Source organism: Phoca vitulina, unplaced genomic scaffold, assembly GCF_004348235.1.
Source record: "Phoca vitulina isolate PV1807 unplaced genomic scaffold, GSC_HSeal_1.0 scaffold87, whole genome shotgun sequence".
NCBI lineage: Eukaryota > Metazoa > Chordata > Mammalia > Carnivora > Phocidae > Phoca > Phoca vitulina.
In genome coordinates, this window is record NW_022589790.1 from 1156662 (window position 1) to 1170595 (window position 13934).

General features: G+C 46.8%; 1 protein-coding gene across 2 annotated transcripts in view; it reads right to left on the reverse strand.

Annotated features, from left to right (window-relative positions):
- The window catches only part of RUFY1 (RUN and FYVE domain containing 1), a 60395-nt gene that overhangs the window by 14903 nt on the left and 31558 nt on the right, over positions 1 to 13934 (reverse strand). For both annotated transcript variants that reach the window (XM_032395701.1, XM_032395702.1), the window contains exons 10-11: positions 12569 to 12685; positions 10401 to 10568 (exon numbers count right to left, since the gene is read on the reverse strand). In XM_032395701.1, the coding sequence (XP_032251592.1) occupies positions 10401 to 10568; positions 12569 to 12685 (285 nt within the window). The remainder of the gene's footprint in view (positions 1 to 10400; positions 10569 to 12568; positions 12686 to 13934) is intronic.

Sequence of the window (13934 nt, forward strand, 5' to 3'; positions counted from 1 at the left end):
GCTTCTCCCTCTCCCACTCCCCCTGCTGTGTTCCCTCTCTAGCTGTCCCTCCCTCTCTCTCTCTCTGTCAATTAAATAAATAAATAAAATCTTTAAAAAAAAAAAAAAAAAAAAAAGACTGGGAGACGGAGCTGTTCTGCCCAATACACAGAACAAGCACAGAAAGTCAAGCAAAATGAGGAGACAAAGGAATATGCTCCAAATGAAAGAACAAGACAAAACATTAGAAAAAGAACTAAAAGAAATGAAGGTACGTGATCCACCCCAGAAAGAGTTCAAAGTAATGGTCATAAAGATGTTCACTGGACTTGACAGAAGAGTGGATGAACTCAGTAAGAACTTCAACAAAGAGAAATTATAGAAAAGAAACAATAAGAGTTGAGGAACACAAGAACTGAAATGAAAAATACACTAGAGAGAGTCAACAGCAGATTAGAGGATGCAGAAGATCTGGATCAGTGATCTGGAAGACAGATGGAAAATGGAAAGCACCCAAGCGAAATAGCAAAAAGAAAAAAGAATACAAAAAAAAAAAAAAAAAAAAAAGAGGCTAGTTTAAGGAACATTTGGAACAGCATTAAACATGCTAACATCTGCATTGTAGGTATCCCAGAGGGAGAAGAGAGAGAGAAGGGGGCAGAAAACTTATTTGAAGAAATAATAGCTGAAAACTTCCCTAACCTCACCTGGGGGAAGGGAGCAGAGAGAGCCTCAAACAAGGTGAAGCAATGGAGGTCCACACCACGACACATAATAATTAAAATGGCAAAGATAAAAGAGAAAGAGAGAATCTTTTTTTTTTCTAAGATTTTATTTATTTATTTGACAGAGAGAGAGATAGCGAGAGAGGGAACACAAGCAGAGGGAGTGGGAGAGGGAGAAACAGGCTTCCCGCTGAGCAGGGAGCCCGATGCAGGGCTCGATCCCAGGACCCCTGGATCATGACATGAGCCAAAGGCAGACGCTTAACAACTGAGCCACCCAGGTGCCCCGAGAAAGAGAGAATCTTAAAAGCACCAAGAGAAAGGCAAATAGTTACGTACAAGGGAAACCCCGTAAGGCCATCAGCAGATTTTTCAGCAGAAAATTTGCAGGCCAGAAGAAGAGTGGTATGATGCATCCAAAGCACTGAAAAGAAGAATCCTATGACCAAGAGTACTCTACCTGGCAGGAGAGATAAGGAGTTTCCCAGACAAACAAAAGTGAAAGGAGTTCATCACCTCTAAACCAGCCTTATAAGAAATATTAAAGGGGCTTCTTTAGTGAAAAAGAGGAGGCCATAACTATAGTAAGATACTTACGAAAGGGAAAAACTTCACTGGTAAAAGCAAACATAAAATAAAGGTAGGAGATCAATCACTTACAATTCTAGTAAGAAGGGTAAAACACAAAAACAGTAAAATCAATTGTATCAAAAAGTAGTTAAGGAATACACAAAATAAAAAGATATAAGATATGACATCATATACATAAAAAGGCAGTAAAAACCTAGTGCATTTATTTACTTATTTTTAAATATTTTATTTATTTATTTGAGAGAGAGAGAGAGAGCACGCAAGCAGGGGGAGCTGTAGGCAGAGGGAGAGGGAGAAGCAGGCTCCCCGCAGAGCAGAGAACCCAATGTGGGGCTCGATTCCAGGACCCTGGGATCATGACCTGAGCCGAAGGCAGATGCTTAACTGACTGAGCCACCCAGGCACCCCAAAATGTAGTGTTTTTAGAACGTGTTCAAACTGGGGCGCCTGGATGGCTCAGTCGTTAAGCGTCTGCCTTCGGCTCAGGTCATGATCCCAGGGTCCTGGGTTCGAGCCCTGCATCGGGCTCCCTGCTCGGCGGGAAGCCTGCTTCTCCCTCTCCCACTCCCCCTGCTTGTGTTCCCTCTCTCGCTGTGTCTCTCTCTGTCAAATAAATAAATAAAATCTTAAAAAAACAAAAAAGTGTGTTCAAACTTAAGAGACCCTGAACTTAATATAAACTGTTATATACTCAGAATGTTATATATGAACCTCATGGTAAACCATAAATCAAAAACCTACAACAGATACACAAAAAGTAAAGAGAAAGGAACCTAAGCACAACACTACAGAAAGCCATCAATCACAAGGGAAGAGAACAAGAGAAGGAACAGAGAAGAAGTACAAAAACAACCACACAACAATGAACAAAAAGGCAGTAAGTACATACATGTCAGTAATAGCTTTATTGTTTATTTTATTTATTTATTTATTTTTAAAAGATTTTATTTATTTGACAGAGAGAGCGAGAGAGGGAACACAAGCAGGGAGAGTGGGTGAGGGAAAAGCAGGCTTCCTGCAGAGCAGGGAGCCTGATGCGGGGCTCGATCCCAGGACCCTGGGATCATGACCTGAGCCGAAGGCAGGCGCTTAACGACTGAGCCACCCAGGTGCCCCTTTTGTTTAAGTTTTATTTATTTAATAAATAAATAAAGAGAGCATGCATCGTGCAAGTGTGCAAGTGAGAGGAGGGGCAGAGGGAGAGAGAAGCAGACTCTGTGCTGAGCAGGGAGAGTGACTTGGGGCTCATTCTCACAACTCTGAGATCATGACCTGAGCTGAAATCAACAGTCGGACACTTGACCAACTGAGCCACCCAAGCGTCCCATCAGTAGTAACTTTTAAATATTTTACTTAATTGAGAGAGAGAGAACACACGCTTGAGTGAGTGTGTGTGAGCAGGGGGGAGGAGCAGAGAGGGAGGGAGGGGGAAAGAATCTCATGACCCTGAGATCATGACCTGAGCTGAAACCAAGAGTCGGACGCTCCACTGACTGAACCACCCAGGCGCCCCATCAGTAGTAACTTTAAATGCAAATGGTCTAAATGTTCCAATCAAAAGACACAGGGTGACAGATAAAAAAAAACAAGACCCATCTATATGCTGCCTCCAAGAGACTCACTTCAGACCTAAAAACATACAGACTGAAAGTGAAGGAAGGGATAGAAAAACATATTGCATGCAAATGGAGGCAAACAAAAAAACCCCCCAAAACTGGGGTAGCAGGACCTACGTCAGACAAAATAGCATTATATAATGATAAAGGGATCAATCCAGCAAGAAGATGTAGCAATTGTAAATATCTGCGCAACTGACACCAGAGCACCTGAATACATAAAGAAGCTATTAACAAACATTAAGATAGAGACGCCTGGGTGGCTCAGTTGGCTGAGCGTCTGCCTTCGGCTCGGGTTGTGATCCCAGGGTCCTGGGATCGAGTCTCACGTCAGGCTCCTTGCTCAGCAGGGAGCCTGCTTCTCCCTCTGCCTACCTCTCTCTCTGACAAATAAAAATAAAAATCTTAAAAAAAAAAGGAAAAAGAGAAAAAGGAAAAAACAAACAAACAAACATTAAGATAGAAACTGACAGGGGCACCTGGGTGGCTCAGTCGTTAAGCGTCTGCCTTCGGCTCAGGTCATGATCTCAGGGTCCTGGGATCGAGCCCTGCATCGGGCTCCCTGCTCAGCGGGAAGCCTGCTTCTCCCTCTCCCACTCCCCCTGCTTGTGTTCCCTCTCTCGCTCTCTGTCAGATAAATAAATAAAATCTTAAAAAAAAAAAAAAGATAGAAACTGACAGTAATACAATAGTAGGGGACTTTAACAACCCACTTACATCAATGTGTACATCATCCAAGCAGAAAATCTATAAGGAAACACAGGCTTTGAGTGATACTCTGGAGCAGATGGACTTATCCATACAGAACATTCCTTCCTAAAGCAGCAGAATACACATTCTCTTCATGTGCACATAAGACATTCTCCAGGATCGATCACGGTAGGCCACAAAAGGAATCTCAATAAATTTAAGAAGACTGAAATCGTATCAAGCATCTTTACCCACCACAACAGTATGTAACTTGAAATCAGTTACAGGGAAGAAAAACAACACAGAAGAAACACAAACATGTGGAAGCTAAACAACATGCTACTAAACAACAAATTGGTCAAACCAAGAAATCAAAGGAGAAATTTAAAAAAGTACCTGGAGACAAATGAAAATGGAAACACAATGGTCCAAAATCTTTGGGACGCAGCAAAAGCAGTTCTAAGAAGGAAGTTTAAAGTGATACAGGCCTCCCTCCAGAACAAGAAAAATCTCAAAGAAACAATCTAACCTTAAACCTAAAGCAGCTAGAAAAAGAAGAGCAAAAGCCCAAAATCAGTCCTAGGAATGAAATAATAGAGATAAGAGTAGATTAAGTGAAATGGAGACTTAAAAAACAATAGAAAAGATCACATGAAATCAAGAGCTGGTTGTTTGAAAAGATAAACAAAACTGATAAACTTTTACCCAGACTCATCAAGAAAAAGAGAGAGGACTCAAATAAATCAATTCAGAAATGAAAGAGGAAAAGTAATAATTGACACCACAGAAATATGAAGGACTATAAGATACGACTATGAAAAATCATATGCCAACACATTGGACAACCTAGAAGAAATGGATAAATTCCTAGAAACCTATGATATTCCAAGACTGAATCAGGAAGAAATAACCAGTTCCTAGTGGTGACACTAAATCTGTAATAAAAAAACTCCCAATGAACAAAAGTCCAGGACCAGATGGCTTCATAGGGGAATTCTACCAAATATTTATTTAAACAGAATTAATACTTAATCTTCTTAAACTATTCCAAAAAAAACAGAAGAGGAAGGAAAACTTCCATATTCATTCTTTGAGGCCAGCAGTGCCCTGATGCCGAAACCAGAACAAAGGCACTACAGAGAAAATTACAGGTGAAGATCTCTGATGAAGACGGATGCAAGAATCCTCAATAAAATATTGGTGAACTGAATGCAATCATCCATTAGAAGGATCATTCACCACAGTCAAATAGGATTTACTCCAGGATGCAGAGCTGGCCCAATATCTGCAAATCAATCAACGTCATACAACATATTAACAAAATGAAGGGTAAAAACCATATGATCATCTTAATAGATGCAGAAAAAATATTTGACAAAATATAACATCCATTCGTGATAAGAACTCTCAACAAAGTGGGTTCACAGGGAACATACCTCAACATCATAAAGGCCATACATGATAGACCCACAGCTAGCATCAGACTCGATGGGGAAACACTGAGAGCTCTTCCTCTAAGGTCAGGAACAAGACAAGGATGTCCACTCTCCCCACTTTTATTCAACATAGAACTGGACATCCTAGCCACAGTAATCAGACAACAAAAAGAAAAGGAATCCAAGTTGGTAAGAAAGAAGTAAAACTGTCACTATTTGCAAATACATGATACTCTATACAGAAAACCTGAAAGACTCTACCAAAAAAATTTTACAACAGATAAATGAATTCAGTAAGGTTGCAGATACAAAATTAATATACAGAAGTCTGTTGTATTTCTATACACTAATAACAAAGTAGCACAAAGAGAAATTAAGAAAAAAAAAACCCCATTTATAATTGCATCAAAAATAATAAAATATCTAAGAATAAACTCCACCAAGGGGGTAAAAAACCTATACTATGAAGACTATAAGACATGGATTGAAAAAAACTGAAGATGATAGAAAGCCAGACCATGCTCACAGACGGGAAGAATAAATACGGTACTTGTACAGAAACAGATACCTAGATCGATGGAACAGGACGAGAGCCCAGAAGTAAACCCAAGCTCATACTGTCAATCTACCAAAAAGGTGGCAAGAATATACGAATATACGATGTCTTCAACAAATGGTGTTGAGAAAACTGGACAGCTACATAGAAAGGAATGAAACCGGACTGCTTTCATAAACCACACACAAAAATAAACTCAAAATGGATTAAAGACCTAAATGTGAGAACTAAAACCATAAAAATCCAAAAAGAAAGCATAGTGCAATCTCCTGGGACATTGGCCTTAGCAACATTTTTCTGGCAAGGGAAACAAAAGTAAAAATAAACTATTGGGACAACATCAAACTAAAAGTTTTTGCATACTGAAGGAAACCATCAACAAAATGAAACGATAACCTCCTGAATGGGAGAAGACATTTGTAAAGGAGATGTCTGATAAGGGGTTAATATCCAAAATATACAAAGAACTCCTACAATAAACCACAGCTAAAAATAATCTGATTAAAAATGGACAGAAGACCCATTTACATGTTTTCCTACAGAAGACATCCAGATGGCCAACAGACAAGTGATTGGTGCAGCCACTGTGGAAAGCAGACTGGAGGTTCCTCAAAAAAGTAAAAATAGAAATATTATATGATCCAGTAATTTCACGAAAGAAAATGAAAATACAAATTCGAAGAGATACCTGCACCATTGTTTACCGCAGCATTATTTCCAAAGGGCCAAGATATGGAAGCAGCCCAAGAGTCCATCAACGGATGAATGGATAAGTGTGTGTGTACACACAACAGAGTATTACTCAGCCATCGAAAAGAATGGGATCTTGCCATTTGCAACAACATGGATGGATCTAGAGGGTATCATGCTAAGTGAAATAAGTCAGAAAGTGAAAGACAAAAACTATACGATTTCACTTATATGTGGAATCCAGAAAACAAACCAGAAAAAGACAAAAAAATACAGAGAACAAACTGGTGGCTTCTAGAGGGGTGGGGCATGGAAGAAATATGTAAAGGAGATTAAGAGGTAAAATTTCCACTTACAAATAAGTCATGGGGACGAAAAATATAGCACGGGCAATATAGTCAATAATACTGTAATCATGGGGTGCCTGGGTGGCTCAATTGGTTAAGCAACTGCCTTCGGCTCAGGTCATGATCCTGGAGTCCCAGGATCGAGTCCCGCATTGGGCTCCCTGCTCGGCAGGGAGTCTGCTTCTCCCTCTGACCCTCCCTCCTCTCATGCTCTATCTCATTCTCTCTCTCAAATAAATAAATAAAATCTTAAAAAAAAAAAAAGAGCAAAAATTCTCAATGCTTTAGAAAAAAAAATAATACTGTAATCATGTTGTATGGTGATAAGATGGTGACTTCACTTTTCATGATGAGCTCTGTGTAATTGAACTTGATTCACTGTGTTGTACACTTGCAACTAATGTCAACTAAACTTCAATTTAAAAAAGAAAACAAGGACTGGGGGCCTGGGTGGCTCAGTCGGTTAAGTGTCTGCCTTCAGCTCAGGTCATGATCCCAGGGTCCTGGGATCGAGCCCCGCATCGGGCTCCTTGCTCAGCGGGGAGTCTCCCTCTCCCCTCCTGCTTGTGCTCTCTGTCTCTCTCTAATAAATAAATAAAATAAAAAAAGAAAGAAAGAAAGAAAAGAAAACCAGGACAAAAAGCATGAACAGGCAAGAACAGGAAGCATGAAAGGCTAAAAAACATACGAGGGGATGCTGTGGACACTCACTAGCCGAACAAACGCATATAAAACAGCACACTCAGAATACAGATGTCAGCAGACCGCGCTGGAGGGGGCGGCGCGTGCTGGTGCAGCCCTTCTGGAAAGTGATGCGGCTGGGCTTCCACAAACCAAGGACCCAAAGCATGGGCCAGAGAGACGCCCCCCCGCACCCCTCCAGAGCCCCTGGGGGGGGGGGACGTGTAGACCAGCCGCCATGGGGGTGTTCGTGCTGGCGGAGTGGCAGGAACAGTGTCCACCACTGCGGGGATGGGCAAGAAGCAGTGACCGCATACACCAGGACTAACCCCTTCAAAGCCCAAACCAGGTGCACCCCGGCTGTGTGTAGCTCTGAGGGGGAAAAAGGAAGAGAGCCACGCACAATACCACCCATGTAAATTACAATTCACGTACTCAAGATGATGTGCATTTTAGAATGACAACTATCCATACAAAATAAACACTCTAGAACGTAGGCCCGGAGGAACAAGGATGTGAGCGGGCATGAGGAGAAAAGAAAACAAGGGGTGTTTTATGACAGCAGACCCCACACTGAGGGACACTCGCGAAGCCCCTGAGCCAGGAAACGTACAGTACGCAGCACTGACTCAGCAGACCAGGGCCGGGTGCCGGCAAAGCAGGGGTGACAAGCCGGGGAGCCAGTGACCCTTGTTAATCGTGGCAAACAATGAGCAAAACTGCCACTTGCCCCAGCCCGGACGTGGAAGCCACGCCAACCGCGCCAGGGCTCCAGGGGTCGTGGCTGTGAAGAGCCGGGGCGCAGCCATGGCGGCCGTGAGCGAGGGGGCTGCGGAGACAGGAGCGGGGTCCAAGGGTAGGGGCCGGACGGGTTAGAAAAGCTACCTGCTTCTGCGCCCTGAAGGAAGTGAGAGAAACTGGCAAGTGAGCCCCGGAGGCCCCACGGCATCCTGCAGCAGGTCAGGGGTGCGGGCCACTGAGGGGAGGGAGGGAGCGAGGGAGGGAGAGACTGAGGCAGGCACGAGAACTGCGCTTAATAAATGGGCCACTAAACTGTGGGCACCGACACACGGACTGAGGGGAAACACACGCACACAATGACCGAGGGGACTGCACTGTCAAAAACCCACAGTCAGGCCCAAAGAACATCTGTGACTGTTTGATCCTTCAGACAACCTCCAGGCCAGCAAACTGACGCCAGGAAGGAGCCGGTCGCAACAGGTGCGTGGCCACCAGGAAGGCCCCGCGCCCCTTCAGAGCCCGCTTCCCATGGGCCACGGAGATGGTGGACGTCTCAGGGACCACGGCGGTCCACGGACAAGTTCTTCATGCGACAGAGGGAGGGGAGCCTTCACAGTTCCTGCCCAGAGATGCAGTGAGGGCCACGGCCGACCGGGGTCTGCCCTGTGTGTCCCTAGTTTCCCTTGGCAAATAGGCATTTGGCAATCGTGTTTTGGCCCCACCATTCTATGCTGGGCAGGATGGGTCAACGTGAAAGACAGCTGGTCTTGTGGTTCAAACACAGGCCTGGTGGGCTCCGTGCAGAGTGCTGCCCAACACCCAGGGGCTGTGGACAGTGAGGACTCTGGGACTGGACGGGACTTCCAGGAGCTCGTGGGGCCGATGGGGGAGAGCGACCACCACGGCTATTAACCCCTGTGCTCCCCTTCATCGGGCTGGCAGCCCAGACACGCCGGCCCCAGGCTCTGCTCGCAGCCATGCCTGGCCATGCTGCCTTGCCCTTTGCTGTGGAATCCAGTGGAATGACGTGTGCAACTTCTCTGTCTGGGAGGAAATCCTGCCTCTGACTTCTGCTTTTCTCTCCCCTTCCGCCAGCAAGCATGGCAGCTGGAGCCTGGGTCCCTGAGGGACCACTGATCTGGAATGCTATTTTAGGGTCTGCTAAGTTATTATGGCAGGATGGCTTCCTCTAATGTGCATTAAGATTACGTTTACAGACGGACCCAAAGCAGAAGAAAACATGAACAAATTAAAACAGAGCATGTGCAGGAGGGAAAACAGCGAAACTATTTTCCATTTTCTCCCTATACTTTAATTTCCAACTGCTGCTACTATGATAATGTCAGTTACATAACAGTTTAAAAAAGGCAGAACAAAAGAACACACGTGTGTCTGCCCTCACGCCATCTCTCACACAGATGCATGACAGCTAGGGAAGAGGAAGTGGGACAGTGTGGGCATTAAAAACAGAAAACAGAACTTCAAAAAAAGAAAAGTTTTGAGGACAGAGGATAGTCCTGGGCGCTGCCGTAGCTTCTGGGCAAGAAAGCTTTGTGATTTTATTTTTCATTTTAAAGATTTTTTATTTGAGAGAGAATATGAGCAGGGGGAGGGAGCAGAGGAAGAGGGAGAAGCAGGCTCCCCGCTGAGCAGGGAGCCCAATGTGGGGCTCGATCCCAGGACCCTGGATCATGACCTGAGCTGAAGGCAGACGCTTAATGACTGAGCCACCGAGGTGCCCAAGCTTTGCGATTTTAGATGCTAGCTTTCAAACCGTGGCATGATCGACTCTTTCTGGGCTAGCTCCCCTGGACCCCTCCAACATGACAGGAGAGGTGAGCAGCTAGCTGTGCGGCTGGAGACTTGGCAAGATCAGCGTCTCGGCAAAGCTTGAAAAAACCATACTAACTTATATTGCTCCTTACTCTGCTTCTCCATCTCCTGGGGGCAGACAACTAGTCACTGAAGCAGAAGGAGACAGACACTAGGGAGACATGAAGGGAACAACAGGCCGAGTGCGGGTTTGGATTCAGAAGACACAGTTGCGTTGTCGGCTCTACTTAGGAGCTGGGCCAGCCCAGGCACGTGATGCAGTCACTGGGTTCTGCCCTGTCACTTACGTTCCTCCACGTTATAAACTTTTCTTGGGGACTAATGGGAGGCCCAAATAAAGTAAGTGCAGGAACGTGCGATAGGGCCTAGGGACCGGGCCCACCGCATGCGAGCGCCTCACAGATGTGTCCTCCCTCTCCTGCAGGAAGAGCGGGGACAGACCAAGAGGCAGTGTGCGACAAGCAGCAGGAAGCCAGGCTGTAGGACTGTGGGACGCACACAAAGCCAACTCCTACCTGAACTTTGTGGAACATCTGTAAATTAATCGCTTTGACTTCTTCCAGCTGCTGGCGGAGGGCGACCAGGGTGTCCTGCTTCTCGTGCGTGTCCTTTTCTAGCAGCTTCATGGCAATTTCCATTTCTGTCTTCATTCCAATCTGTAACTCCAGTTCTTTTTCTAGTTCCTTAAGAGAGTATTGATAACGAAAGTGTTACTGAAGTAGACACAGATGTGTGTTTACCTGAGGCTGTATCCTGGGAATTGCCAAAAATAAAAAACCCAAAGCCAGAATAGGTTAGGGAGATTTATGAGAGTCTGTCTGGAGCACTACTAGATTAAGTTTTTCCCTTTTTCTCATTGTATAATGAACTGGCTTTGTATGCAGACAACAGAAAGCTGGTAGGTGGCACTCAGCCTCGAGTTCTAGCAACCATGTTCTTTAAACCCGAAGACTAGAACGCACAGCCTGAAAGAATGTCTGCTCAGCACTGTGACACTGCCATGTCAGAGTTTTTGGAATGGGCTGCTAGATTAAGGCCAACAAGGGTGCGACCATGCTGAACTAGTTCCGTCCTGGGTAACTCCGGACACGTCTCCACATCGGTGCAAAGAAGCAAAGAAACAAAGCAGATCCAAGAACTGGGTCTAATAAAAAACACTGGCTGGGGGGTGCCTGGGTAGCTCAGTCATTAAGGGGCTCAGGTCATGAAACCAGGGTCCTGGGACTGAGCCCCGCATCGGGCTCCCCGCTCAGCGGGAAGCCTGTTTCTCCCTCTGCCCCTCCCTGCTACTCCCTCTGCTTGTGTGCTCTCTCTGTCAAATAAATAAATAAAAATCTTAAAAAAAACCCAAAAAACAAAACAAAACAAAACACTGGCTGGGGCGCCTGGCTGGCTCAGTTGGTAGCACCCGCAACTCCTGATCAGGGTTGTGAGTTCAAGCCCCATGATGGGTATGGAGCCTACTAAAATAACACAAAAAACAAAATACTGGTCACTGGCGTGGAGGTTAGGTGGAAAGAAACAGACTAGAGGCTGTGACTGAGGGAGCTGTACTGGCAAAACCACCATGAATCTGGTCTCACGGTGATCCCTGACAAAGGTTTATAAAATCGGAAAAACGCAAAACTTAGTGGTAAACTAAGTAACCCCTTAAAAAAAAAAATTTTTTTTTTAAAGGGACAATTTCTGCTTCTCCATGAATATATTTTTTCACACTTTAAAAACTTTATATAGGGCGCCTGGGTGGCTCAGATGGTTAAGCGTCTGCTTTTGGCTCAGGTGATGATCCCAGGGTTCTGGGATCGAGTCCCGAATCGGGCTCCCTGCTCAGCGGGAAGCCTGCTTCTTCCTCTCCCTCCGCTGCTCCCCCTGCTTGTGCTTTTTTGCTCTCTCTCAAATAAATAAAATCTTTAAAGAAAAACTAAAAAAAAAAAAACAAAAACTTTATACGAAAAATTAAAATTTTTTTTTTTTTTTTTATTTAAAAATTTAATTTTTTATTTTACAGAGAGAGACACAGCGAGAGAGGGAACACAAGCAGGGGGAGTGGGAGAGGGAGAAGCAGGCTTCCCGCGGAGCAGGGAGCCCGATGCGGGGCTCGATCCCAGGACCCTGGGATCATGACCTGAGCCGAAGGCAGACGCTTAACGACTGAGCCACCCAGGCACCCCTAAAATTTTTTTTTTAAAAAGATTTTATTTGAGAGAACGAGACAAAGGAGAGCATGAGTTGGGGAGAGGCAGAGGGAGAAGCCGACTGCCCTGTGAGCAGGTAGTCCGACTCCGGGCTGGATCCCACCACCCTGAGATCCTGACCCCAGCCGAGGGCAGATGCTTAACGGACTGAACCACCCAGGTATCCCAAAAAACTCATTTGTTTTTAAAAGCAGATCTAGGGGCGCCTGGGTGGCTCAGTTGGTTAAGCAACTGCCTTCGGCTCAGGTCATGATCCTGGAGTCCCTGGATCAAGTCCCGCGTCGGGCTCCCTGCTCGGCAGGGAGTCTGCTTCTCCCTCTGACCCTCCCCCCTCTCATGTGCTCTCTCTCTCAAGTATATAAATAAAATCTTTAAATAAAAAAAAAATAAATAAAAGCAGATCTAAGCACGTGTGTGAAACGTGCAGACCAAGACGTGGCGGGCTACCGGGGAACACCTGCTAAAGACACTCAGTCCTGCACACTCACCAAACGCACTTTCTTCTCTTCTTTTAGCTGCTTCCACACATCACTGTACATTTCATCCAGACCTTGCCGAGTTTGCTTGTAAGTCTCCAGCTCAACTTTTGTGTCTTGTTTCGTTATCTGTATCAAACAAGAACACCCAGAGAAAGGGTTTGCTTAGGGAAGTGAACTAACTACAAAGTGTTTTAAAACACGCCATAGGGATGCCTGGCTGGCTGAGTCGGTAAAGCATGTGACCCTTCGTCTCAGGGTCATGAGTTCAAAGCCCCACCTTGGGCATGGAGCCTATTTAAACTAAGACAAAAAAAAAAATTAAAAAAAAGAATGCCGTAATTTTTAAAGATGTAGGATAATTTCTATTTTTTTAAGCATACTAGAGAAAGGTTAAAAGATATTTCAAAAAATTCTTTGAACTTGAAGGATGAAAGCAAGCCAGCAGACTTTTGCAAAGTTAGGTTCAGGAAATGATTTGTACTTAGTTTTCGTTAAAGCAGAGCAGTTGTTCTCAGTGGGCAAGGCCCCCACCCGGCCCGGATTCGTTCACCGGGCATGTTGCTCAGCACTGGGTGGCTTTCGAGACGCACCAGCTACGGCCTCCCGGTCCTCCGGTCCGCAGGCGAGACGGCTGCCAGCCAGCAGCCCTGCCGCACAGCAAAGCGGGTCTCCGGCGCCGGGAGGCGCAGCGCCTGGGGCGGCAGGGCTGGGGGGAGGGCCCACCGACCGGACGGGCGGGCGCCGGGGCGGCCTCACAGAGCCCCCGGCACGGGGCCGAGGCTCCGAGCGCGGGGCCCACAGGTGCGGGAGCAGCGGTCCACGCGGCCCGCGGGCGGGGGGGGGGGGGGGGGGGGGGCGCAGGAGCACCAATCACGGCAGCGGCGCACTGCGCGCGGCCCTCGTCACCACCGCTCAGGTAGCTTGCGGTCGGCCGGGGACGCGCGCGTGCGGGACGTGTGCGTGCGTGCGGCCCGCGTCACCACTGCCCAGGGAGCTTGCGGTCGGCCGAGGACGCGCGCGTGCGGCCTGCGCCACCACTGCACAGGGAGCTTGAGGTCTGCCGGGGACGCGCGCGTGCGGGATGTGTGCGTGCGTGCGGCCTGCGTCACCACCCCACAGGGAGCTTGCGGTCGGCCGGGGACGCGCGCGTGCGGGACGTGCGTGCGCGCTGCCTGCGTCACCACCCCACAGGGAGCTTGAGATCTGCTGGGGATGCCCGCGCGCGCGGCCCGCGTCACCACCGCTCAGGGAGCTTGAGGTCTGCCGGGGAAGCGCGCGTGCGGCCTGCGCCACCACCGCACACGGAGCTTGAGGTCTGCCGGGAACGTGCGCGTGCGGGACGTGTGCGTGCGTGCGGCCCGCATCACCACCGCAC